We start from the raw sequence: 27,281 nt of genomic DNA, 5'->3' as shown, positions 1-27,281 counted from the left end.
ATGATTTAATAATATGATAATTTAAGAAACTTAATACGATGTTTTAATAATACGATAGTGTAATACAATAGTTTAAAAATACGATAGTTTAATACGATGGTTTAATAATACAATAATTAAATCAAATCAAATTAACCTTATGATTCCCTTGAACTTATATTATAGAACATGATTAACTTAGTTCAATAAGTAACAATGACCAAAGCAACCAAAGCAACTGTGACTTTGGTTGTACCTTTATTTCTGAGAGTGCTCAGTGCTACAGGCCTCAAACGGTCTCTTTCTATGTCCGGCTGACAGTGTTTGGGAGTGGTCTTAGGGTTGGGGTATTCCTGCTGTCAGGTGGCCCCATCGATAAGACAGTTTCTCTGATGATGGGGCTCTTATCAATCTCTTCCACCCCTGGGTGCTCTACGCAAGCCATCGTGTTTCGGGTTGCCGCGCACTACGTGACTTGTTTTTTACGTCTTTAACTCTTTTTTTCCATTAGCTTTCCATTAACCCACCCATGCCTTCAGAATTGGTCCGAGGTCAGTCTTGAGTTGGCACTCGACGTGAAGACGTGGAAACCCAGCACAGAGACCCGCCAGGACCACCTGGGCTCAGGTAAGAGTGAGAAATTGACAAATTCTGTGTTTATGAGGTCTGAATGAAGAAAGTTGGTTAGAATGGGACAGAGATCACTTGTGTACAGGGGACAAATGCATAAAGGTCCAAATAAAAGCGGGACAGATCTGATTGTTAATTGTGCCAGTCATTTTTACATTGTTTTATTGTTGGAAGTGAATTAAGTTTAAAACATGTTTGTTTTGATTACAAATTTTAGTCCTGTTGTTATTTTTTTAATGCATCGAAGGCAAAAAGATGCTTTGAAGCATCAGAACTTTAAAAGTGTAATTCAGGATTTTCTGTACATTAGATTTTATTAATATTTTAGTTTCTTATTAATATGCTTTCAGCAAAAAATTATGACTTTCATACAGTTTTTTTGCATGATATACAGAAGACACCCCCCTGAATGTTATTTAGTGAAACATTAGTTTATACTTTCCCACTATTCACTACTTTTACTCATTTGAGTTTTTTAATCAATTTAAATGTTGTTATTTTCCAATGTTGACTTTTTATTTTTTTATATAATATTAACAAGTGCAGATAATTTGTATGTTGTTTTGTTTGTACATAAATTCATTTAAACTATGACAATTGAACATTATTTCACAATGTTTTGTTGAAAAAGTTATTTGAGACACTAAAGTAAACACTTAGCTAGTATTTCATGTCTTCTGTCTTTGTAAAGTCACATTTGTGATACAGGCACCAAAATGCTAGTTGAGTTAAGGTAACTCAAACCGTTTGAGGAAACTGATTGCTACAAACCATTAAAGTTCAAAAACTAATCCTAATGAGTACTGTGAATTTAACCCATTTGAGTAAACGAAGCAATTTTGAGCCCAGTAAAATATGATGAATGAAGATAACTCAAACCAACTGAGTACTGTAAAACCCAATAAGTCAAGGCAACTCAAACCATTTGAGGAAACCGATTGGTTCAAACCATTTGAGTTCAAAAACTAATCTATATAAGTACTGTGAACTTACTCCATTTAATTTGAAGTAATGAGGTATTTAATGAACTCATTACCTTCAACACTGAGTTTAAAACTCTTGTCAAATGAGTAAAATTACCTTGATCAGTAAATTTTCAGTTAATTACACTCATTTCAGTTGATTATGTTGACTTGGGTTTTACAGTGTGGGTGTTATGGGGTGAACATCTTCCAGTCATGACGTCATGACAATCTAAATGATGCTGTTTAGAGTTGCATGTAAACCTAAAAAAGTAATAATGTTATTCTTACTGAAGATCGGCATTGAAACATGCATGTCATGGCTTATGTGTGGTGTAATTTTTCATTCTAGTGCACATTTCTGTCTATTGAGGGACTTTCTCCAATGTATGACTGGTTACGAGTGGCACATTAGCATTTTAAAGTAATATGCTGCAGTGTTTCCTTCTCTCTTTACTAAGATAAAGGAGAAATTAATCTGCAATAAAACAGACAATGATCCTTGATGACCATTTCTGGTGCATACTTGTTACACTCACAGATATTACAGCTATAAAAATGGCCTAATTCAAAATATGGGAAAGGATGTAAATCAGTCAATGCAGAAAATGTCTTCATATGCACAGTGCAGTCTGGGTTGAAGTCTTTTTAAACTGAGAATTTAGAATTTCTCACAGGTTTTAGCACAAATCAGCCAACAGCAATTAAATGACTTAAGCACACATGAACAAATTTTACATTTCATTGCAAGTAGTACGTTTACATGAATTCATTTTTCTGTAAGTGAACTTTTTGTGTTTGCCGCCTTTTATCATTGTGTCGTTGTTTCTGAGCTAGGTTTGAAGTGCCAAGGCTGTTTTTCTCTCTATCTGCCTCTGTCCATGAGGGACACAAGAGTCCTTATCGCACCGTATAGAAGTTCAGTCTTCAGATAATTGTCTGTTTGTGGCTCTTCACGCCCTTGAGCTGGCTGGCTCAGGGTGGGCCACAGTCTTCAAGCTCTGAAAAACACCAAAACTGAGTCCTCAGTTTAATTCCTGTGGTCAAACTCTTGACCCTTATAACCTAACTGAACCAATCAAATATAAACAGAGCATGAAACGGTTTTCAGATTTAATAAGTTTAAGACAAAATTATAAGCTTTTCTTTGATTTTTTTAAACAATTATTTTTCATTTATTTCCCAATTTGTAACACAAAATAGCCATAATGACCAAATTCTGATAATTATTTCTTTTGTCTTTGCCATGATGGCAGTAAACAATTATTTTACTACGCTCAAAAAATAACTTAAGCTGCTTGTTCCTATTTAAAATGAGCTGAAACAACACAATTTTTTGTGTTTTTTTGGGACAACTTTATTGTTTCATATTCAATCCACTTAAATTAGTAAAAATTCCTTCATGTTGTCCCAACACAAATTGATTGTGTAGAACCTAACTTTTTTTCGAAGACATTTTAAAGGCTTATCTAGGTTAGACAAGTCTATATTGTTTAGATTGTTTAATGGAGCTTAGCAATTTTTTTCTCTCTCTCTCTATTTACTCTATTTATACATTTTTTTCTCAATTTGTTTTTACTATTCCAGCCAAATTAAGAGAAATAAAGAAAAATCTGAAGAAACAAAAAGTATAATAGGAAATGCAATGAAAAATGTCCTTGGTGCATTAAACATCTCTTGGAAAATATTTGAAAAAGAATTTAAAATTCGCTAATAACTTCTAATTCACTAATATCTTCAACCGTATATGGTAATATCAGGTTAATTTAACACTTTTAAATAAGATAGTCATCATTTTACCTAAATTTAAAAAAGTTCAGGTCAGAATAAATGTGTTACTTTTATTAGTACAAAAAATATTGTTATATTTTAAATTATTATACATTACTTTATTATTTTGATGTTTTATTCACACAAAAGTTGTCTGAAAGATTAAAGTAGACACTTTCTGTGTTTGTAAAGTCACTTTTTACATTTAATTTGATGTTGTCAATTCAATGGAATGTCTCATTTTTGACCAAAACATGTACTGCATTTCTCACAGCAGTTCAGAAGTAAATCAGTTTGTTTTTAAAAAAAAATTGCTTTTCCAAGTCTGTATATTCAAATTCTCTGATTATCCTATTTTCAAAACTATTACCAAAAAGAACTAACCAAAGAGCATAAAACACTGCATATTTTTATAAAATACTACGTATTTCAATATGGTTATATACGGTTAATTTAACACTTTAATGAATGAGTGATAAGCAGTCTGACTGTGTTTTGTTTTCTTTCCGTGTGTGATTTTCAGGTTATGAGCGAGACTTTCTGAAGTTTCAGGGACAGAGAGAAGACAGTCTCGATGATGGAAGCTGTTTCATTTGATGGGGTGAGCAGAGCATCTCATGTCACATAAACTAATTTATGTTTTATAGATCATTACATTAATTCATTACTTTTCTCCATACAGGACAATGACATGTCCTATGAGGACAGTGAGTCGCCTCTACCCTCTCCATTTACCTTGTGAGTATCACACAATAGAACACAGAAAAACTGTGGAGAAACTGATTTCACATTTACACCTTTAGACATTTTTAGTTTACAAAGCACAATTAGTGAGAAGCATTTTGAATTAAACATGAAATGCTTAGTTAACAATAATAACTAAGCATTTCAAAAGCATTTTATAAAAAAGTTTTTTTTTTTTTTTTTTTGGAAAAAGGGGCTTTCTTTGTAAAGCATGCTTCATTATTTAAAAAATATATATAAAAAGATATTGTATAGTGTATGGACATGCATATCATACACTGATAAAAAAGCAGCACTAATAAAACAGCAGCTTAAAACTGGACGGATTATTATCTTAAATCAAAAATTTAAAAAATGAAAGAAGAAATTTTTTTTCGCATTTCTTTTTTTCGACAAGCTAAATTAAGCCGGCTTTAATCATCATTTTAGTTTGCAATTTTTTTCACCTTGGAAAAAGAGTGAGATCTTTTACAGTACAGAATTGTTTTTGTTAATTTTTTTAAATGGTGATTTGCCATTGTTGTGCTGTTTGTTATGATAACTACAACTTTTTTTTTTTTAATTCATCAGTTATTTGTGAGCCAAATTAATTAGTCATCTAAAAAAAAGCATCTGAAATCTGTCAAATCCGTATACTGTGTTGTGACATCCCAAAAGTTATTTCATAACAAAATAACTAGTTTAATCTTTTTTAAACAATTTTGTATCTGATCAGCAACATCTTAATTAATGATTGAATATGAATCAGCGTTTTGAATGTTACCCTGCTTTTACTATGGTATTCCTGAATTTACCCCTTTGGTATCACTTTATTTTGATGGCCTTTTACATTGCATCTACATGCCAACTAATTCTCATTAGATTATAAGTAGATTGTGAGGTTGGGGTTAGTGTAAGTTGACATGTACTTGCAAAGTTTCTTACAGTCAGTTTAATGTCTAGGAGCAGTATCAACAGATATTAAGCAGACAGTCTGCCAATACTCAAATGTGAAGTTGGCTTGTAGTTGCAATGCAACTTTTAGTCAACAAAATGTGCAATAGGGACCATCAAAATAAAGTTTTACCACCCTTTTTTATTAAGCGAAAATTAGACATTCTTTGAAATCTCAATTCATTCATTTGAGGATTCAATTCAACATTTAAAAAAAAAAAGCCAACCAAAACAACATTGATACAGCATAAATATTACTAGCTACATTTCTTTTACACAAACGTGCACTTACAGATGTATGGGGAAAAGGCTGAATAAGTTTTTTGGTTGATAGTTTGGTCTGTTTGTTTGTTTTACAGTGATATATCTTTATTTTATTTTTTTCCTAGAAGTATTTTTGGCCCCCAGAGATACTCCATTAACACCCAGGTTTCAAATTACAATACAAAAGATTGTAAAATGTTACACAAAATATAAATAAAATAAGTGTTTAAATGGTTACATCCGAAGAGTCCTGAAGATTGTTTTTTATCAGGCATCCTTTATTTTCTTATGTTTAGATTCAGTAATTTCCCCTAATTGGTAAGAAAACGGTTGTTTGTAAGTTAATAAAAGGCCTTATTTTCATGCCATTAAAGTGAAATGACAGACTCCAAACTTAAACTGATGAAAACGATCATTTAAAATAAAAAGCATCAGACGAACGATGTTTTCACACACTCGAAAAAGAATGTTTGCTGCTGCTTCAAACTACTTATTTAAATTAAAATGAGCTGAATCAACATAATTTTTCAGTTTATGGGGAAAACTTAATTATCTTATGTTCAACCTTTTTAAATTTGCGAAAACTAAGTTAACAATCAATTTATGTTGGGACAACATGAAATTATGTGGAACCAGCATTTTTACAGTGCATCTAATCTCTTCGTCTATTCAAAATCTTGTTAGAAAAAAAATGAAAAAGAATAAATGATGAAATCTTATGATTTGATGCGCTCTCAAACTGAATTTTACTAAGGTGATGAATGCATTTGCCTCCAGAAATGAAAGATTCCGCATTACAGTAGGTCAGGCTCACAGACAGTAAATGTGGCCCCCTCTTGGCCGAGCAGGGCAGTGCGAGGGCTGGACAGAGTGAGGCTTATGTTTCTTGTGTCAGGAATGGCTTGAGTCGCTTTGTAAGAGGACGGAGCTCAGGCTGGCCTTTGGTGCGTAAGATCTGGTGAGTGTGTGGAGCTGAACAGGCGAGTCTTCAACCTGCTGTGTGCTGTAGTTTCTGTTCTCTGTCTCCCTCTGCAGGACGCCCGCGGCACACAAAGGCAGCTACGATCTAGAACAGGTCAGACAGCAAGGCGAGGAGCAGCCACAGACCTTCACCTTCAATAGAGACCTAGAGGGTGGGTTTGCCTGTATAACAAAATATAATTATATATTAACTATATACTAAAATTCGGCTATATGTTAATTTTAAATCAGACAATTAAACTAACTAAAATCATGTCCACACCGAGACATGACAACTAAAATCAAGCCCACACCGAGCACATTTTAAGTGTTTGTCTCAGAATTTCATATATTTAACCTTTTGTTAACCACAAAAAAAAAAAAAATCATAATATTAAATTGGTTTTGTTGTCCTTTGGAGTGACAACCTGTTAAAAAAAAAAAAAGAAGAATTTTTTTTTTCATAATTTCATATAAAACAAGTAGCACTATATGAAGAAAAGTGGTCAACAATGAAGGTGTATAATGTGTATAATATCATGTTGTTGTTTTTTTAAATTTCACAATGTCACACCATAGCATGCATTTAAGGTACGGTTCAGTAAAAATGTAAAATAATAAACAAATAAATTGAAAGCACCCCCATATATAATCAAAATGTTCTGTTTTTCCTTTCAGCCGCTAGAAATACCAACACCAATGCCATAAAGAGAGGAGATGCAGAGGTGATGCACATTCATTTACTTACTCACATGCAGTACATTACCATTCAGAAGTTTGGGATAATTGTATTTTTTTAAACAACCTTTTTTTCTCCTCACCAAGGATGTATTTATTTGATCATATATACAGTAAAAGCTGTAAAATTCTCAAATGTTATTATAATTTAAGAATGTATCATATTTTAATAATTTTATTATATTTCTATTTCATTATTGTATGTAGCTTCAAATTGAATTTATTCCTGTGATATAAAGCTGGATTTTCAGTTCTATTCCTCCACTCCTAAATGCAAAGATGCTTCTGTTCTGAAATCATTGTAAAATGATGAGCTTCAAAAAAAAATAATAATAATATTGGGCTGCTTCATTTCTTTGGGCAACTGTAATACAAATGGTATTCAAAAGTAACATTTTTTACAACCTTATTGAAGTCTAGGAGTTTTTACTTAAAAGGTGTAACAAAGAAGACCAAAATTTGGTAAGTAATAATGAATTAAAACCAATTAAAAAAAGATAAGCATGGAGAACACACTTCAATCCTCATCCCCAAAGTGAAGTCAACACAAAGTTTAGAAAAAGTAATTATGAGAATTTAATACAAACATAGGACTTTTAACAGAAACTAGAGTTCAAAACTGATTGAGTATAGCCTAAAACAAAAAAAAAAAGAAAGTAGCTAACTAAAGTTTAGAGGACTAGTTTACCTAAAGCAAAATTAAAGATGAAAATCAACAACACAAACTTCCCTGAGCTTCCTCTCTCTACCATAAACAGGCGAAAAGATATACAAAATAGTCACACTTGGAAGTACACAAAATAATAAATAGAAATGAAGGCACAATATAGTTAATTTGGCATTAAAGAATAATCCAACTACTGCAATAACTTGTGAACTACAACACAAGTGAAAAACATCACAAAAACCAACTGTTGCACTAAAGAGTTGGGGAGAAGTGTTCTTTAGCTCAGTAGCTTCAGAAGCCAGTATTTATAGCCAAACCACTCCGACTCAAGCAGGTTCACAATGATTAGCAGCTGGGAGCTAATTAACCTGAGAGCCGGGGGGAGAGAGAGAAAAGCAGGGTGGAGCACAACACAATATGCAAGGCCTGCACACAAAATTGTGTTTTTGGCTGTAACACATTAAAATGTATTTACACTCATTTTTAAGATGAATGTAAAGTCATTTACTAAGTAATAAATAATATATTTCTGATTAACCTTATATTTATTTGGGATTTAAATGAATTCTAAATGCAATATTTTTAATAAATATTTTTTATCAGGAATTAAAGTTTCAACATTGTTAATTATAAAAATGATTACCATTAAAATCAAATTCCAGTAATATTTGATCAAATTAGAATGATTTTTGCACGATCACAAGACACCAAAGCTGAAAATTCTGCTATGAATGTCAAAAATAAATTAAAACAAACTATGGAAACAAACAGTTTTTGGTCAATTGTAATATTATTTCACAATTTGTCATATAATAAATGCAGCCTTGGTGAGCAAAATATCCTTTTTTTAAAGATTTAAAATTTCCAGTAATCCCAAACTTGGAATCTGTAATGAATCTTCTTGTTGGTCAAACCCTTAACACTTACCTCTGCTCATCTTGTCAGTCATACGTGGAGCTAAACGAGCTGCGTGGTGAAATATGGCAGGAGACGGGCCGCTGGGTGGGTTTTGAGGAGAACTTCAGCCCTGCCACGGGACAGTGGAGCCAGTCCCATGTCTCCTACCTCACCTTCAAAAGCCTCATTCAGCTCCGCAAGGTCATGAGCACAGGTGAGACGCCAAACTAAAAGTCTAATGTAGCTTTACAATTTTCTTTCCTTTTCTTTTTTTCCATTAATAATGATACATTAATAATTATTTTATATTATAAATTGTCATTTATTTTATTCATTTCCCAAAATTAATGACCGTTATCCAGTTTGCCTAGATTCACAGAAGAAACTTGCTCAAACATCCTTCTGTTTAATTTAAATATAAAAATGATATCAAGTTACTCTAAGTATCACAGTGTAGACCTTTTTTTTTTTATAAAGTTACATTTTTATTTATGCTTTATGCTTTATTTATAACACCTGGTTTTGCACTTGTGAGCAACAATCATTTAAATTTCTAATTAAAAGTTTGAATTTCATTAAGTAACATTTACAGCATAGCATTGGTTAACGTGAAGTTACTTTTAAAGGCTTATCTTAATCTCAGCATGTATTAAAGAGAAAGTTCACCCCAAAATGTACATTTTATCATCATTTTATCACCCTTAACATGTTCCAAACCTTTATGAGTTTCTTTCGATGGTTGAACTCAAAATAAGTTATTTTGAAGAATGCTGAAAGCCTGTTACAATTAACTTTCATGGCATTTATTTTTCATACTATGAAAGTCAGTGGTTACATATCTTCAGCATTCTTCAAAAAAGAATCTGTGTTCAGCAGACACTCATAACAGTTTATACAGTGTTTACAGTGAAAAAGTTTTTTTTTTTTTTAGGTGAACTATCCCTTGAATACTGTACATATTTAAGATCAAATCTCATCATCTTCCTCTTCTTCTTTGGCCTTAGTCCCGTATGGTTGCAGGGTCGGCTCTTTGGAACAAGTCCTCCATTTAGACTTGTCCATATGATAACGACTTTTTTACACATTCCGGCCGGCCTGTCGTCTGGGCCTGTCACCCTCATACACTCACACACTCATACACTACGGACAATTTTAGCCTGCCCAATTCACCTGTAGCATGTCTTTGGACTGTGGGGGAAACCGGAAAACCCGGAGGAAACCTACGCGAATGCAGGGAGAACATGCAAACTCCTCACAGAAATACCATCTGAGCCGAGGTTCGAACCAGCGACCTTGCTTTGAAGCGACAGCACTACCTACTGCGCCACTGCTTCGCCCCTGTGTGTGTGTATGTGTGTGTGTATATATATATATATATATATATATATATATATATATATATATATATATATATATATATATATATATATATATATATGTGTGTGTGTGTGTGTATATATATATATGTGTGTATAAATACACACACACATTTTTCTAACACATAAGCTATTTGATACATTGAATTTGACAATTTCAGTGTTCATAAAGTCACTTATATATATATTTATATATATTTATACCATCACCTTGAAATTATAAGGTTCTATCTGCGTTCTGAATGATTTTAAGATATTGAGCAAACAGTATGTGTATAACATTTGTTTTTAAATAAAAAGTCCTAAAATGTTAACAACTTATAAAAAAAAACATCAACATCATTTACAACATAATGTAAATTAAATTTAATTTAATAAGAATATGTCAATAATTAAATTTTGACAAAAATGTCAAATAGAACTTTTTAATTCTGTGGTGACGAGATATGTACAGTATATAAAATGTAAAAGCGGTTTCCCAGTACTGGATTGCTTCTGGAAGGGACTAAGCTGAAGGAAAATGAATGTAAAGTGCATTGCTTCTTGCTAGTGTGTGTTGCTTAATACATTCATGTTTACAAACATAACATTATTGTAAATTAATGCTATTAAATGAGTTCACATTCATGCTGGTTAAATGTGATCTTGATTGTGGCTGTAATCAGGGGCTGTGCTGCTGGATGTTGATGACAGCAGTTTATCCAGCATTGGCCAGAAGATGGTGGAACAACTTCTGCTCAAAAAAGAGATCCGGCCCTCTGACCGTGACGCTCTCGTCACCATACTGCAACGCAAGCGCAGGTATGTGTGTGGAAGGAAGTCATTTAACTTTTTCTTATTTTCAGTGTTAGATTTTTTTTCTAGTGAGCCCCATTAATTGGTATATAAGTATACAGTTGAGGTCAGGATTATTAGCCCTCCTGTTAAGCTTTAATTATTTTATACACATTTCTAAACAGTAGTTTCATTTCTAATTACTGATTTCTTTTATTTTTGCCGTGATGACACTTCATAATATTTTACTAGGTATTATTCAAGACACTAGTATTCAGCTTAAAGTTACGTTTAAAGGCTTAACTGGGTTAACTAGGTAATTAGGCAAGTCATTGTATAACAGTGGTTTGTTGTGTAGACTATTGAAACAAATATTGATTAACGGGGCTACTAACGTTGACCTTAAAGAGGTTTAAAAAAAATTAAAAACTGCTTTTATTCTGGCCGAAATAAAACAAGTAAGACTTTCTCCAGAAGAAATACTGTGAAAAATTCCTCGCTCCGTTAAATGAAATATTTAAAAGAGTATAAACATTTGACAGGAGGGCTAATCATTTTGCCCCGCAACTGCATGAGTCACGGTTGGCCAATATTAATATTAGTATGACTCATTGTTTTTGTGTTACAGCCAGTTAGAGCCTGTTGTATCCCCTGGTTCAGCAGACCTTGAGCTGCAGACGTTCTCTGTCACCAAACAGGTATGTATGTATCGAAGTATCTGTCTGTCTGTCTGTCTGTCTGTCTGTCTGTCTGTCTGTCTGTCTCTGTTTGTATGTCTGTCTGTCTGTCTGTATGCATGTATGTATGTATTTGTCCTACAGAAACATTTCCATCAGTAAATCAGATTTTATTTTACTTAAAAGTGGCAAAGGCTGAATTTAGAGACCTGTACAGCTTATAAACAGTTAATTTTACCTCGGTTTTTAAGGCTAGTTCATGTTTTAGGGTGACATTTGTGATTAGTACTGTTAATGCAGGACCACCAAAATATCTTAAAGGGATATTTCAACCAAATTTGAAAATCCTTAACTTCTTCTAAACATTTGGATTTCCTTCTTTTGATGAACAACAAATAAGATTGAAACTGGCTTTTGTAGTATTTGTTTTTCTATTCTGACAGTCAAAAAAATATTATTTTTTGTTCAATGGGAAAAAAAACTCAAAAATGGCTGGAACCACATGAGAGAGAGAGGGTAAATTGTGAGTAAAGTTTCATTTTGGGTTGAACTGCGCCTTTAAGCCAGGATGTCCTGCTTATTAAAATCCTTAAACACCAAATCCTTGCCAACAAAACATTCAAATCTCAATGTAGACTCCTAATAAAAAAGAAAAAAATAAATTATTGTATTCACTTACCTTTTGTGTAATCTTGTCCAGTTATATCTTGGCTTTATTTCACATCAGTATGTTGTTCTGTTCCTCCTCCTCAGCGAGATCAGGTTGACCGTGTGGAGGGCTCTGTGGTTTTGTCAGGTGAGACTACATTTTTTGATTCTTTAAAAACACAAATGTGGCCCTGGTCTTATGTCTGACTGGTATATTTTGATAATTGTCAAAAGTACAATGTCAAAATAATCAACAATGGCTAAAAACATTACAATATTAATTAAAGCTCATGTGACATGAAGACATTTTGTATATTTCAAATATATAACTATATATACTCAATAAAATGTTTGGGTTTTGTGCATTCCTAAGAACATAATTAGGACAAAATTAAAGATGATTTTCTCAGTATTTTTGATTGTATTAAATCCTCAGATTGCAGGTTTTTAAATTGTTGTATCTCAGCCAAATATTGTTTTATCCTAACAAACCATACATCAATGGAAATCTTAATTATTTGAATTTCATAAAATGTAGAAATTGCAACTTCTAAAAATGTACATACACTTAAAGTCAGAATTATTAGCCCCCATTTGATTTTTTTTTTTTATATTTCCCAAATTATGTTTAACAGAGCAAGGAAATTTTCACAGTATGTCTGATGTTTTTTTTTTCGGGAGAAAGTCTTATTTGTTTTATTTCAACTACAATAAAAGAAGTTATTAATTTTTTAAAAACCATTTTAAGGATAAAATTATTAGTCCCTTTAAGCAATATATATTTTTCATAGTCTACAGAACAAAACATCATTTTACAATAACTTGCCTAATTACTCTAACCTCCCTAATTAACTTAGTTAAGCCTAAAAAGTCACTTTAAGCTGTATAGAAGGCACATTTATATATATTTGAGACCCAAAATGTCTGATTTAGCATTAATTGCTTAATTTCTCATGTTTTGTGGTAAAAATTCACAAAAATCTTGTAAATTTTTGGAACAAAAAGAACAATTATACTTGCATAATTCTTCAGACATTGATTTATTATTCAGCACATTTCATGCTCTCGATTTGTTTTAAACCACTTCTTCATCTCAAGGTGTGGTGGAGAACCTACAGAAACCAGTGGTGGCGTTTGCACGTCTGCGGGATTCGGTGGTGATGGAGGGGGTCCTGGAAGCTTCCATTCCAGTTCGTTTCGTCTTCTTCCTCGTGGGCCCCAGTCACAGCGGCATGGACTATCATGAGAGCGGCCGAGCCATGGCAGCACTGATGGCCGACTGGGTGAGGAGCAGCTACACATTGGGCAATAAGATGTTTTGAAAAAATTAATGAAGATGCAGGCTCTTCTAATGTCTCTGTACAGGTGGTGGAAAGAGTACTGAAAATCACACTCCAGTAAAAAGTACAACTACTTGCCCAAAAATGTAGTACAAATAGAGTAAAATTATCTGTTGTAAATACTCATACTCAAAGTATGAGTAAAAAGTAGCCCTTTTAAAAGTAAATAAGAGTAGTGAGCATTACACTGTGAAAAGTTAAAGCAATTGCTTGCATTTAAAGCATGTGTGTGAAAACGTGACATTCTGTAGTGCATTTAGTTATTGTTTAAGGCCGTTTGGCGATTTCAGTCATCGAACAGTAGGCATTCATCATCTTCTTATCAGTGACATGCAGTCTAAACAGTCTCTCGACCATTTCATGTAAAGATTTTGGACATCATCTAAAACACTTAATGATTCCAAGCGGTTTGCTGCATTTAAAAAGCGCTGATGTCTTGAGCCTGTTCAGTATGCGATTTAGTTTGTGCGATTTGATTGGACAGGAATTGCAGGACTGATTTTTCTACTCTGCCAATCACCATAGAGAGCAAAAAATAAAGTAGTGACTGCAGGTTGAAGGAAAGTAGTGGAGTAAAAGTAAAGATATTGCACTAAAAATGTACTCAAGGGAAAGTAAAAACACGCATTTTTAAAACCTCTTAATAATTTACAATTCCTATGAAAACGACCTAATTACAGTCATTTGTTACTTTACACCACTGCTCTGTATCCGCAAACAGGTGTTCTCTCTGGAGGCTTACTTGGCCACTAATGAGAGGGATCTGTACAATGCCATGGCAGACTTCATGGACTGCAGCATCGTGATCCCACCTACAGACATCCAGGATGACAGCATGCTGAAGCCAATTATCAACTTCCAGAAGAAGATGCTACATGACAGAGTCCGCCCATATGACACTCGAATCATGGTTGGGGGCAAAGGTCAGCTTTTTTATAGCATTTACCATGTGCAATTACACTGTTAAAAGTGTTTAGCAGACTTTACTTTTTAAAACCATTGCTTTTAAGGCGATTAGTTGATTAAAATTTAAAAAGTGAGTAAGCCTGTTACTATGAAAATCTTAAATAAATTAACTATGTGCATAATTTAAAAAATAAGGTAAGTCAACTTAACAGTTCCAGGTTGCAAGGGGTTTACGTTTAGATTTAGTCATTTAGCAGACGCTTTTGTCCATGGAAGACAAACTCGTGAGGACCCGTCGGGTAAATCTTCGTGGGAACAGTGTACTTTATAACATCATTCGCATCTTCGTGGCGGTTATTCCCTCTCTCAACACTAAAATGAAAACATGATACAACTGCCTGTGTTCATTTTGATATTAACAACATGTTAATTGTTGAGGTGTCATCCTGACTGTATGCATGTTTATAACATAACAGAGCCTACAACATTACTGCTTCCTTTCATTTTCATAGAAAAAACGTGTAACATACCATCTCTTTTGTTGAATATCAGTTTATATAATCAATAATGGCAATCAATAATACAATGAGTTTATACAATATAGGAAATAAAGGCAAGTGATCAGTCAAATGGTGTTAAGTGGTTACATATATTAGCTCATCTTTACACTCAGCCAAAACACGTTAGGCCAACCTGAGAACAAGTAATTGATTTAAAAGACCAAAGAGTCATTAGATAAAGAACAGATGAATTAAATATCCCGTTTAACAACTCAAGTGAGATAAAATCCAACAGTAGATCCTTGATGAACTGTCCAACGTGCACTGCTCTTACCTGAGAGAGAGATTCTACAGGTGGTTTGTCAAGCCCACTCATCTGTGTGAAGCACACTTCATAAATGCACAGTGTTTGTTTCAGTTATTGTGTCCATGGGATGAATGAGTGCATTTTCTACAGGTGATTTTTTTTAAGTCCACTCATCTGAGTCAGTCAGTCAGTCACTTTTAGTTAGTGCAGAAATCTGGAGACAACCCTATTCTGAAACTATATCAATCTGAATTGTTTGTTTAGCCCCAACTGGACCTGCAAAGCCAAGAGAGGATCCACTGGCCCGTACCGGCCTTCCATTTGGTGGTATGGTCAAAGACATTAAACGCCGCTACAAGCATTACCTTAGTGACTTCACTGATGCATTGGACCCTCAAGTGCTGTCTGCTGTCATCTTCATCTACTTCGCTGCCCTTTCTCCTGCGATCACCTTTGGAGGACTTCTTGGTGAGTGCTTTTACTGCATGCATCAGATGATCATTTCTGGAAATCCCGCCCACATTTGCTCTAACACCATGTCCTAAGCAGAAGTGATAAGAGAAAAGGCATAAAAATGCAGTCACTCAGTGTTCACATAAAAGGAATGCTCTACTCTATTTGGAAATAGTTGAGTTAACCATTTTTTAATCCATTCAGCCAATCTCTGGGTTTGGCGGAAGCACATTTACCTTAGCTTAGCATAAAAAATAGAATCAGATTAGACCATTAGCATCTTGCTCAAAAATTACCAAAGAGTTTTGATAATTTTCCTATTTAAAGCCTGGCTTGGTTACATTGAATGCTAGGACTGACAGGAAATGAAAAGTTGCTATTTTATAGGCTGACATGACTAGGAACTATACTCTCCAGCATAATAATCAAGGAACTTTGCTGCTATACCGTGACTGCAGCATTTAACATTACTGCATGGTATCATTGCTGCAGCCATGGCATGGCTTATGACAGAATGAGAATATAGTTCCTTGTGATATACTGACCCAGAAAATAGCTTTTTCATTTTTTTTTTTATCAGTCCCAGTACATGATGCAATTACAAAAGTGTCAAGCTTTAAATGGGAAATTATCTCTTTATTTAATTATTTAAACCCTTTTTTTTATTTTCGAGCGAGATGCTTATGGTCTAATCCATTTCAATAATCTATGCTAAGCTAAGCTAAAAATGTTCCCACCTATACCAAGAGATTGCCTGAATGGATTGAAAAAGTGGTAAAGCTCAGCCTCTAGTTTGAAACAAGTCTGTAAAGTGGGTGCAAACTCTAAGGGATATGTAAAATCATCCTATTTACCCAAAAATTAGTGTTCCATTAGTGCGTTGTGTTTTTGTTTTTATTTGTCGAGTTCTTTTTTTCCTGATTTCCTACATCCTTTGGGTTTAAAAAATTCTACAATTTAGAGTTTTTACATTTTGTTTTTATTTTTAATTTTACAGCATGTCCACTGTAGCGGACCACAGGACCATTTTAGTCGAAACGACCGCCACTCAGACAACAAAACTGTACAGGAAATGGCTGTAAAGGGATATTATTCCAATATTGATGTAACAAAAACAAAAGAAAAGCCATTTTTTCCTTTTGTATTGAAATTGAAACAGTTTAGTCTGAAAGAGAGCCAAACTAAAAAGAAAAAAAGAAGTGATGGTTATCCTAAAGAAATTTAACATAAAAGTGATTTAAAACAGATTGTCATTCTCTAATTTTCTCTAATTCTCTAATTGTCTGATTGTCAGACTCTAAATCAGAGTCTCAATCAGCTAAAGAATCCTCTCCGCTTCAGTTCTGCCCCCTACAACATGCAGTCCTTAATTACATTAAGATGATCCTGGTGTCTGTCCACTATAGTGGATATTTAAAAAAGGATGATATTTTGAAACACAAGCACGTTAACACTTTAAAAGCTAATTTTATTGTTAATGACACTTTAATAAACAAATATATATTTAATAATAATAATTAAAAAAAAAACATTTAAAAACCTAAACTTTATGCCTCTCTCTTTCTCATAAAATGTGCTTTTTTGTAAGTCGGCCATATTGGATGCAGTGCAAGAAGTGGTTCTTAGCATGCCAGCCAATCAAATGACATCTCACTAGAAAGCCCAGGATGTCCTCTGAACAGTACAACAGGACTTGGCAGAGAGCTTAAAAAATTAAAAGAAATTTCATGAAAATGCAATGTACAGAGGACACAAGTCAAAGGGCGGGGTCTCAGGAGGATATATTACATTGAGTAAATTCTCATTGTTTTATAAAACTTCTATATCTTTAACATTCAATCCATTCCTGTGTTTTAGCGGATAAGACGGAGCACATGATGGGGGTCTCTGAGATGATGGTCTCCACCTGCGTGCAGGGTGTCATCTTTTGTCTCTTTGCGGCTCAACCAGTTCTCGTCATAGGGTTTACTGGACCATTAATGGTGTTTGAGGAGGCGTTCTTTCAGGTGAGGCCTTTATCATTGAGAATTGAGATTTTAACAATGCGTTTTACTTTGCTCATCAATCAAAACACTTGCATCATCTTCCATTCAGTTCTGCAAGGGGTATGGCTTTGAGTACATCGTTGGCCGTGTTTGGGTGGGTATGTGGCTGATCGTCATTGTGGTGATCATTATGGCAGTGGAGGGAAGCTTCCTGGTCCGTTTCATCTCGCGCTTCACCCAGGAGATCTTCTCCATTTTGATCTCTCTCATTTTCATCTACGAGACCTTTTCCAAGCTTATCAAGGTATTTGCAGGAATCCTGATACACACATACTTCGTTAGATTAACACACATTATTTTTTCGTTCTCACATATTTAGTTTTTGTTTGTTTTTGTACTTCTCAGATTTTCAAAGCTCATCCTTTGATCTTGAACTACGAACACTTAAATGATTCCTTGGATGACCCATTCCATCCAATCAAAAAAGTTATCAACGTCACTCTTCATCCAGATGGCAATGTAACTGAACATCATGAAATAATAGAGAGGGCCTATCCTAACACTGCCCTGCTGTCCATGTGTCTTATGTTTGGCTGTTTCTTCATTGCCTTGTATCTCCGTGGGTTTAAAACAAGCACCTACCTTCCTGGTCCTGTAAGTATGCTTCTATTTTTATTTTATTTAATTGTAAATAAAAACTCTTCTACTGCTTAGCCTCCCAAAAATATTAAGTAAATAACAAATACTAGAAGAAGAAAAAATCTTATTTTGGCAACCCAAGAATGAAAATTACTTCAGCATTTTATGAGTTTCTTTTTCTTGATGAACACAAAAGAAGATATTTTAAAGAAAGCTGGTTGCTGGCACCCATTGACTTCTATAGTAAGTAAAAAACAAATCCTATGAAAGTCAATGAGTACATTCTTCAAAATATCTTCTTTTGTGTTCAATAGAAGAAAGGAACTCAAACAGGTTTGAATCAAGTGAAAGGTGAGTAAATTAAGGCACAATTTGAACTATACCTTTAAGATTTCCTTAATTTAAGTTATTTCATGCCATAATCAAGGCAGGGTGTAGAAAAATATAACAAGCAAATATTTAATTTGTGTGATTCTTACAACTCTGTACACCACCAGATCCGTCGGATGGTTGGAGATTTTGGTGTCCCCATCGCCATCTTCTTCATGATTGCTGTGGATATCAGCATCAGTGATGCCTACACACAGGTTCGACAAACACTGTTCTTTGAAATTCTTTGCTGTTACATTCATTCATTTATTTTCCTTTATTAATCAGGGGTCACCACAGCGGAATAAACCGTCAACTTTTCCAGGATATTTTTTACACAGTGCATGCCCTCCCTTTAAAAAGAAATTTCAGGAAAAAATGTATACCCACTAATGGGAAACATTCATACACACTATTCACAAACATACACTACAGACAATTTAGCTTATCCAGTTCACCTATAGCACATGTCTTTGGACTGGAGCACCGGAGGAAGCCCACGTCAGAACATGCAAACTCCACACAGAAAGGCCAACTGATCCACACGAGGCTCGAACCAGCAACCTTCTTGCTGTGAGGCAACAGTGCTACCCACCGCGCCTCCCCTCTTTGCTATTAGTTTTTCTTAATTACTTTGGTTCATTTATTCATTTTAAAAAAGAAATTTCAGGAAAACATGAATAACAAGACATTACAACCCAATGTCTGCAAAATGTTAGATAGTAACTTAGCCATATTCACTTTGTGCTTGTAAACCTTGTTATTATGTCAGGAAATTGGCCAACTGTAATTTTACAATTAAAGCATAACAACAAAAAAGCAAAAACACAATCATTTACATTCTTCTCTATTTATTTTATAGATTTAGAGTTAAATATTCTTTTGCTTTTATCAACATATAGGCTCATTCTAAAAATGTAGCCCTGGAGATCGCAAATTATGTATCCAGAAGTATGTATGGCTGCATTTCATCTTTAAAACGAAAGCTATAGGGCATTATGGCATCGTTCATTTTTGCACTAAGCAGCTGACCTCTTATCTCCATATGGACGGGTTTCCCGGTGTTACCAGTTTGTCCAGTTAGGGGTGATGAAAACAAAAAACTGCAACAAAAAAATACACAGCTTCTGGGATGTATTTGGCACTCTCCAGAAATGTATATAGCAGTAAGTTTTCAGAATGAGTCTGGATTGACTGGATCTTATCTTATTTTACATACTTTTAATCCTACAAAAAATTCAACATTTTCTTATTTACCAATTCGTAAATACAAACTTCCCAGAAGTACCTTAATTGGTGTAAGATTTGTGAGACGATTGTGGGGAAGCTGCTTGTGAAATAAGCTTTCATAAATAATTTTTTGTCCTCCTGCTTTAGAAACTGGTGGTGCCAAAGGGTCTGACCGTGTCCAACACTTCTGCCAGAGGCTGGTTTATCAGCCCGTTTGGTGAGAAGAAGACATTCCCTGTCTGGATGATGTTTGCCTGTGTTGTTCCTGCCATGTTGGTCTTCATCCTTATTTTCCTTGAGTCCCAGATCACCACGTGAGTGCCTTTCTTAAAAAAAATACCATCATATAAACAGTAGTTTGTACATTAGCAGTATTGGATGAAGACAAATATATTTCTGGTGGCGATCCACAATTTTTATTTTTATTTTTTTTCAAGTGTACAGAGGTGGCATTAGGGTAATGAGGGATGGCAACTCCAACACTGCATCTATACATAGTTCTTGTGCATCTATCACTAGAAATACTGACTTTTGTTCATGAATATACAAAAATAATCAGCGGTTTGCAAAACTTTGCAAGAACAAATCTTTAAATGCAAGGACTTTAAACCTTAGCAAAGTGCATTTAAAATCCTTTAACACACAGCAAGCTGCTCATTACACAGCTTGTTCCTTTGTCATTTGTCAAGTTGAAGATAAGTTAAAACTACTTTTGCTCTATTTGACCATGTTTTCATCAGTTATGACATGTTAGATTGCCTAGTCCCCTCTTTGAATCAGTCACAAGCAGATGGGGAGGGAGCGTGCGCTAGAGAGAGATCATGTGTGTGCATGTATATGACACAGGCATATCTAATAGCTCATAGTAACATATGTTAGCTACTTCTTCGTATATACTTCTGAGCATATTTGTTGGTTGATAAACATCGGCTGAGCTATGTTCCACCCTCTCTTCATGTTTCGGTTGGGACTGTGTCAAACATCGAATAAAAACCTTTATTGCTCCAGCAACTGTCACTGAGATACTATGGTACTATTGATGTTTATGCTTTTAATCCGAACTGTGATCAAAACTGACTGGAACTACCTGTGCATTGAACGATTTTATTGTACACCCTCCAGCCAATCAGATTCAAACAGACCATGGAATAATTATAAATATCATGTAGGCCACATGCATTATATATAGAACCCATTTTAGTACAGGAATACCTGCATGTATTTACATTTTAGATTGGAATATTTCCGGGATTGCAGATAATATTACAACCCTTTTACTGAGATCTACTCCTGAATTCATTCAAGAATCTTGGTCATCTCCCAACTTTTCCTTTTCCATACTATCCAGGCTGATCGTGAGTAAACCTGAGCGGAAAATGGTGAAGGGCTCTGGTTTCCATGTGGACCTCCTCCTGCTGGTGTTCCTGGGAGGAGTTGGATCTCTGTTTGGTGTCCCGTGGCTCAGTGCTGCTACTGTGAGGTCTGTGACCCACGCCAATGCCCTAACCGTCATGACCAAAGGCCCCAGACCTCAGATTGAACGCGTGTTAGAGCAAAGAGTCAGTGGGATTTTGGTGGCGGTGATGGTTGGTGAGTTCCAAACCCTTTATCTCATCATATATTTGTTTAAATAAACAAATGCTGCTTGCTTTTACTAGAGTACATTAGCATCTGCTCACTTTTTGAGAAATGACACTTCTGGAAGTATTTTGACCTGTAAAAAAAAATAATAATAATAATAATAATAATAATAATATATATATATATATATATATATATATATATATATATATATATATATATATATATATATATATATATATATATATGTTTTTGATAAGCGTTATTTAACTTATGAAAAAGTAAGCATATCCATATATAAAGTTGATAGCAAAATAATGCAAAACGAATTAATAATAATGAACTCAATACCAAACACAACTAATTTCTATTTACACATTTTTTTGTCTTTGCCATAATGATAATACATAATATTTACCAGTATTTTGCAAGATACTAGTGTTCAGCATAAACACCTTTAGAGAATTTTTAAATGTTTAGTTTTATTTATTTTATTTCAGTTATACGAAACAAAATAAAACCCCAAAAATGTAGTTTAATTTAATTTAATTTAATACAATATAATATATGAACAATATCACACGAGTAGCAGTGCGATGTGGCCGTGTAACGGCACTGGCTGGAAGCGTGTGTTGGCTCGAGGCCACAGTCCGAGTACCTCAGTGTCCCACCAGTGATGATATACACCCACATCGCACTGCTATGAGTGTGATATTGCATTTATTCAACAGTTCGACGGCATAATCGGGTGTATAAAAAAATCAAACGCGGAGAGTCATAAAATTCTTTTGTAAGAGGAACTACTTTCTTCCGCCATTCATTCACATCTGCAGCTGACGTCAGAACAGCAGAAGGCGTTGCTACTTCACCAACGTCACTTTAGAGCTAGTATTTGAATACTTATCTTAATTGAATAATTAAATTTAAAAATTTGAAAATATGTCTGTGATGACAAAACAGGTGATTTTGCTTACATTTTAATATTATAAGGCTGAACAGCATGAAATGCCATCAGTCTACAGACATTTCCCAGTATTTCTCTGTTGAAATCGGGAGATCACAATAATTAAACCTGAAAAAGCCAAAGCAATGCAATCCCTACCAGATCACTGTTATGTTTGTGATAAGGAAAAACGCTAAACACATGTGGCCATTTCTTCTTTCTTTCTGTTTTCTGAACTAACCTGCAGTAGCGAAAACGGGAGACGCATTAAAACCAGATGGCCATCTCTGGTTTTAAGTATTTAAGATGAGTCTCATCTCACACTTAACATACTACAATTACTATGGTATAAATACAGCACTACAAAAGAGAGAGATCGACTGAGAAAGTCACTTACCAGTTTCATAATGATTTTTTTTTTTTATAATGATTTGACTTGCTGTAGTTTCCACCTTTAAGGGCTTATTATGCGGTCTCTGTCCCCATCTTATAGATAGACAACGTCAACCGTCTTTGGTCTGCTCAATGACAGGCTAATGGCCGCTGACAGCTGTCTCTCAGAAATTGCAAGTATTTTAAAATAGGCACTACCCTTATAAATAAACTGCATTGTTGCAATCTAAACAACTACATACTTGAATACAAAAAGCCTCAAAAGTACATTATGTTGTCCAACAGCAGCAATATTTGTCAAACTGTAGAGTGTCCTCTGCTTGTTGCTGTATGTGGGCGGAGTAATACACAAGGGTGAAGGGTGAGGAGGCTGGACTAGTGTTGTTACTGGCAGAATATTGCACAGCTATTAGCCATTCAGATTCAAGAACCAGACAGAACTGTTGTATGATATGAAATAAAATAAAATAATATAATATAATATGATCAGTGGTGAACGGTGACTGGTGTGTGTGAAACGGGATGCTGGAATTTTTAGTTTGTGAATGACGTGTTGTTCACTAGCAATCTACCAGGAATAGATTGTTGGAGATCATGACAAATAAACAAAAATAAAATAGCAAATGCTGTGAAAATGTCCATGCACTATTCAATATCACTTGAAAAATATTTGAAAACAAAAAATAAATAAAAACTTTATAATTTTTTTCTTAATGATAAAAACATTAAACATTATTGGAGTATTTACTACCAGGTTATGACTTAAAACAACAGGTTTCTACTAAATGGCTTCTACACCATTTTGTGTAAAATTAAAAATGTAATAATAATAATAATAATAATAATACAATTTACATAAATAGCATAAAATAAATAAATAAATAAATAAATAAATAATAATTCCTCACCCACAGGTGTCTCAATTCTCATGGAGCCCATTCTGAAGATGATTCCTATGACTGCTCTGTTCGGGATCTTCCTCTACATGGGTATCACTTCACTGAGTGGCATCCAGCTTTGGGACCGCATGCTCCTGCTCATTACGCCGAAAAAGCATCATCCGGCTGTTCCATATGTCACCCGTGTAAGTTTTATTTATACACAGTTGTCTCCACATGGGGCAGTCCATGAAATAGAAAATATTTATTCAGCGAGTACTCACACAATTATTTAGTGCATAATGCTACTATTACAAAGTACTCCAAATCGAGTTATTCTGTCTGTCAGTAATTACCATTCCTAAAGCCAATGATAGTCCTGAGTTTTCTTCCAGACAATGCATGTCAGAATGTCCCAAATATAAATAATTCCTAACCAAAGTGTTAAGGAGTTGTGTTAGTGGTGTGCTCTTTACATATGCAAGAAAAAAAAAATTGTTTAAACTTTATTTTAAGTCATTGTTGTTACATTGTAAATATTCATTTAAAGGTACAGTAGGTGATCTGCCTAAATGCTAACTGGTTAGCATAATATCTTTAAAACACAGTGTCCCACCCTTGCTGTCCAAAACTATGCTACCTGAAATTGCAGATCATGTCTATTGCCTGTTAAAAAACAAAGTACTTTATAATACTACAATTCTGATTGAAAAACTGTATTATATCTAGCACACTTTCAGCTATGTAGTTAGCAAGCGAAACTTGTCATAATGTTCAATATGTCATGCAAGCAAGGATCACTTGGTTTCACTCTCTCACACTTTGTCCTAAAGCAACTACTGTATAATAGTGCTATTTACTGATGTTTTGTTGTCAAACTAAATAAAAATCTACATTATTGAGGCTGCTAAAGGAACCTTATGATATTGAAAATAGTCACATCAGTCTTTCACTGGAAGATTTCAGTGGCTGAACAGCACTTCTGTGCAGCCATGTGTCATCCTTCCTGGATGTTTTGTACATTTACAGTAATGTATCAATAATATACATTGCTGAAAACTTAATTTGAGCACATTTAAATGTGATTTTCTGAATAGATATTTATTTGAGCCCTCAGATTCGTATGTAGTTCTAAATATTTCCAAACAAACCGTTAATTAACCAAAAACCAAACTGAAATTAATCAGCTTTCAAATTATGTTTAGGACTGAACCTTAAGATTGGTATCGTGTAATTATGTAATATTAGTTCTGTAATATTTGTGTTATAATACACTCACCTGCCACTTTATTAGGTACACCTTACTATTACCGGGTTGGACCCCCTTTTGCCTTCAGAACTGCCTTAATCCTTTGTGGCATAGATCCAACAAGGTGCTGGAAATATTCTTCAGAGATTTTGGTCCATACTGACATGATGGCATCATGCAATTGCTGCAGAGTTAGCAGCTGCTCATCCGTGATCCGTGAATCTTTCATGCAATGTTTTTCAATCTTCTATCGTCCAATTTTGGTGAGGCTGTGCGATTTGTAGCCTCAGTTTCCTGTTCTTGGCTGACAGGAGTGCCACCTGGTGTGGTCTTCTGCTGCTGTAGCCCATCCACCTCAAGGTTGGACTTGTTGTGTGTTCAGAGATGCTCTTTTGCATAGCTCGGTTGTAAAGGTGGTAATTTGACTACTATTGCCTTTCTTACAGCTCCAGTCTGGCTATTCTCCTCTGACCTCTGGCTTCAACAAGGCATTTGCGCTTAGTGGATGTTTTCTCTTTTTCTGACCATTCTCTGTAAAACCTAGAGATGGTTGTGCATGAAAATTCCAGTAGATCAGCAGTTTCTGAAACACTTAGACCAGCCCGTCTGGCACCAACAACCATACCACATTCAAAGTCACTTAAATCACCTTGCACATTCCCCCATTCTGATGCTCAGTTTCAACTGCAGCAGATCGTCTTCCCCATGTCTATATGCCTAAATGCGTTGAGCTGCTGCAATGTGATTGGCTGACTAGAGATTTGCGTTAACAAGTGTACCTAATAAAGTGGCCATTAAGTGAGCAAATAAAAACCTGTCTGTTCCGCTATTGATCAATACATCTATCTGTTTCTTTGTAGGTGCCAACTATGCGTATGCACTTGTACACTTTGATCCAAGTGATGTGTTTGGCGTTGCTGTGGGTGGTAAAATCGAGTAATTTCTCACTCGCCCTTCCATTCGTTCTGATCCTCACGATCCCTCTGAGAATGTTCATGACCGGTCACGTCTTCACTGTTATGGAAATGAAATGTGTAAGTATCCGCTTTAAGACATTCACACAGTCACTGCACATAGACAGGATCTTCATAACCAACAGTATTCTAATAAAAAAACTAACTATATTAGCCAAATGAAATGATCTGATTACATATATTTCATTATTCTTTTGCAGCTGGATGCTGATGACGCAAACGTGAAATTTGATGATGAAGACGACTAAAAAAACAATCTCTAGATTCTTGATTTCTGATTCCAAACCACTATGAATTCATCTCACTGTGTGCATTACATGAGAATAATTTTGCTTATATTTTTTTAACTGTTGTACATTCAAATCCCTTAGTTTAACAGGTCAGAAATGTTGAAGAATGTGATCAATGCACACCTAAAGTTCATAAACTGTTCATATACATTCCGTAGTTGTTTATCCGAATAGTATGTTTTCTTACTTTTGCATAGAACATTGTGCTTAAGCTTTTGATTTTATTTTATTTTTGTGTGTGTGTTTGTGCCTTTTAAGATTTGGGATTAAAACATCATCCTGTTATTTATTTATTTAAAGTATTCAGGGTTTAAAGCAGGAAACTTCACGTTGGAGTGAGGCATGTCAACTATGCACCAGCTCGATTGTACCCCCGTCCTGTTTCCACAGGTGATGCCAATGCAAAATATGTGCCTTTATATTTCTTATAAGAAGTTGAATGTTTCTGAATTTCGAACATCATACCTGTAAATATATTAGGCTTATGATTGTTAGCGTAGGATAGATTTTACACAGTATAAATGATTCATTTGCTTTATGTATGCTTGGTATGTTATGGTGTGTGACTTTGTTTATTGATTAAAATTCTTTAAAACATCCTCAATAAGTCTTGTTAAACTAATATTAGTGAAGGAATGCAGACAAATCCACATTTCTAGAAGTCCCGGCTTTATATGAGGCCTGGGCGGTCCTGTCCCACCCAATCAAGAGCTCGGCCCACCCTGATATTCCACCCACATTCTCAAGAGTCCTGCCCATTCTGAGAGTCCTGTGACATACCTGAAGCTAGACCTTTAGTCTGACAAATGTGATTTCTTAATCTGGGGTACTTGGGGTACTTAGCACTTAGGGAAAGTGCTATTTAGGGTCTGTAAGATATTTAAAAGAAGGTTATTTTACATTTTCTCATTTAGCAGACGCTTTTGTCCAAAGTGACAAGTGAGTTATGCTTACTGATGCTGCATTTATTACACAAATATAGTGCAAACTGTCATAATATTACATATTCTTACCATTTAAAAGATCCATCCTTGATATTAAAAAGTAAGCTGGATTAAAAAGATGGATGAATAGAAAAGGCTGCATTTATTTATTCAATTAATATGTTTACAATTCAAAATATTCATGTACATGTTATTTATTTCTGTGATGAAATATTTCAGATTTATTTAGATGACAGCTGAAAATATTTATTTATTTGAAGTATATGTTTTTTGTAACAATA

The 27,281-nt window shown here is 34.5% G+C and overlaps 1 protein-coding gene across 1 annotated transcript; it reads left to right on the top strand.

Moving 5' to 3' along the window:
* The first annotated feature begins 557 nt into the window (after window positions 1-557).
* slc4a1a (solute carrier family 4 member 1a (Diego blood group)) lies at window positions 558-26,655 on the top strand. Its single transcript, NM_198338.1, is given in 21 exon segments — window positions 558-606; window positions 3,865-3,942; window positions 4,024-4,079; window positions 6,318-6,415; window positions 6,921-6,967; window positions 8,593-8,758; window positions 10,586-10,721; window positions 11,323-11,392; window positions 12,125-12,167; window positions 13,118-13,302; window positions 14,081-14,282; window positions 15,337-15,540; window positions 17,383-17,531; window positions 17,620-17,814; window positions 17,916-18,164; window positions 18,647-18,736; window positions 19,896-20,062; window positions 21,097-21,338; window positions 23,580-23,749; window positions 25,653-25,826; window positions 25,967-26,655. Coding segments are annotated over 20 exon segments (2,718 nt in total). The 5' UTR covers window positions 558-606; window positions 3,865-3,915; the 3' UTR covers window positions 26,015-26,655.
* Window positions 26,656-27,281: the final 626 nt, after the last annotated feature.

This window comes from Danio rerio, chromosome 3 (assembly GCF_052040795.2).
Source record: "Danio rerio strain M-AB ecotype USA chromosome 3, GRCz13ab, whole genome shotgun sequence".
Lineage (NCBI taxonomy): Eukaryota > Metazoa > Chordata > Actinopteri > Cypriniformes > Danionidae > Danio > Danio rerio.
This window is presented reverse-complemented; position numbering and strand designations above follow the sequence as displayed.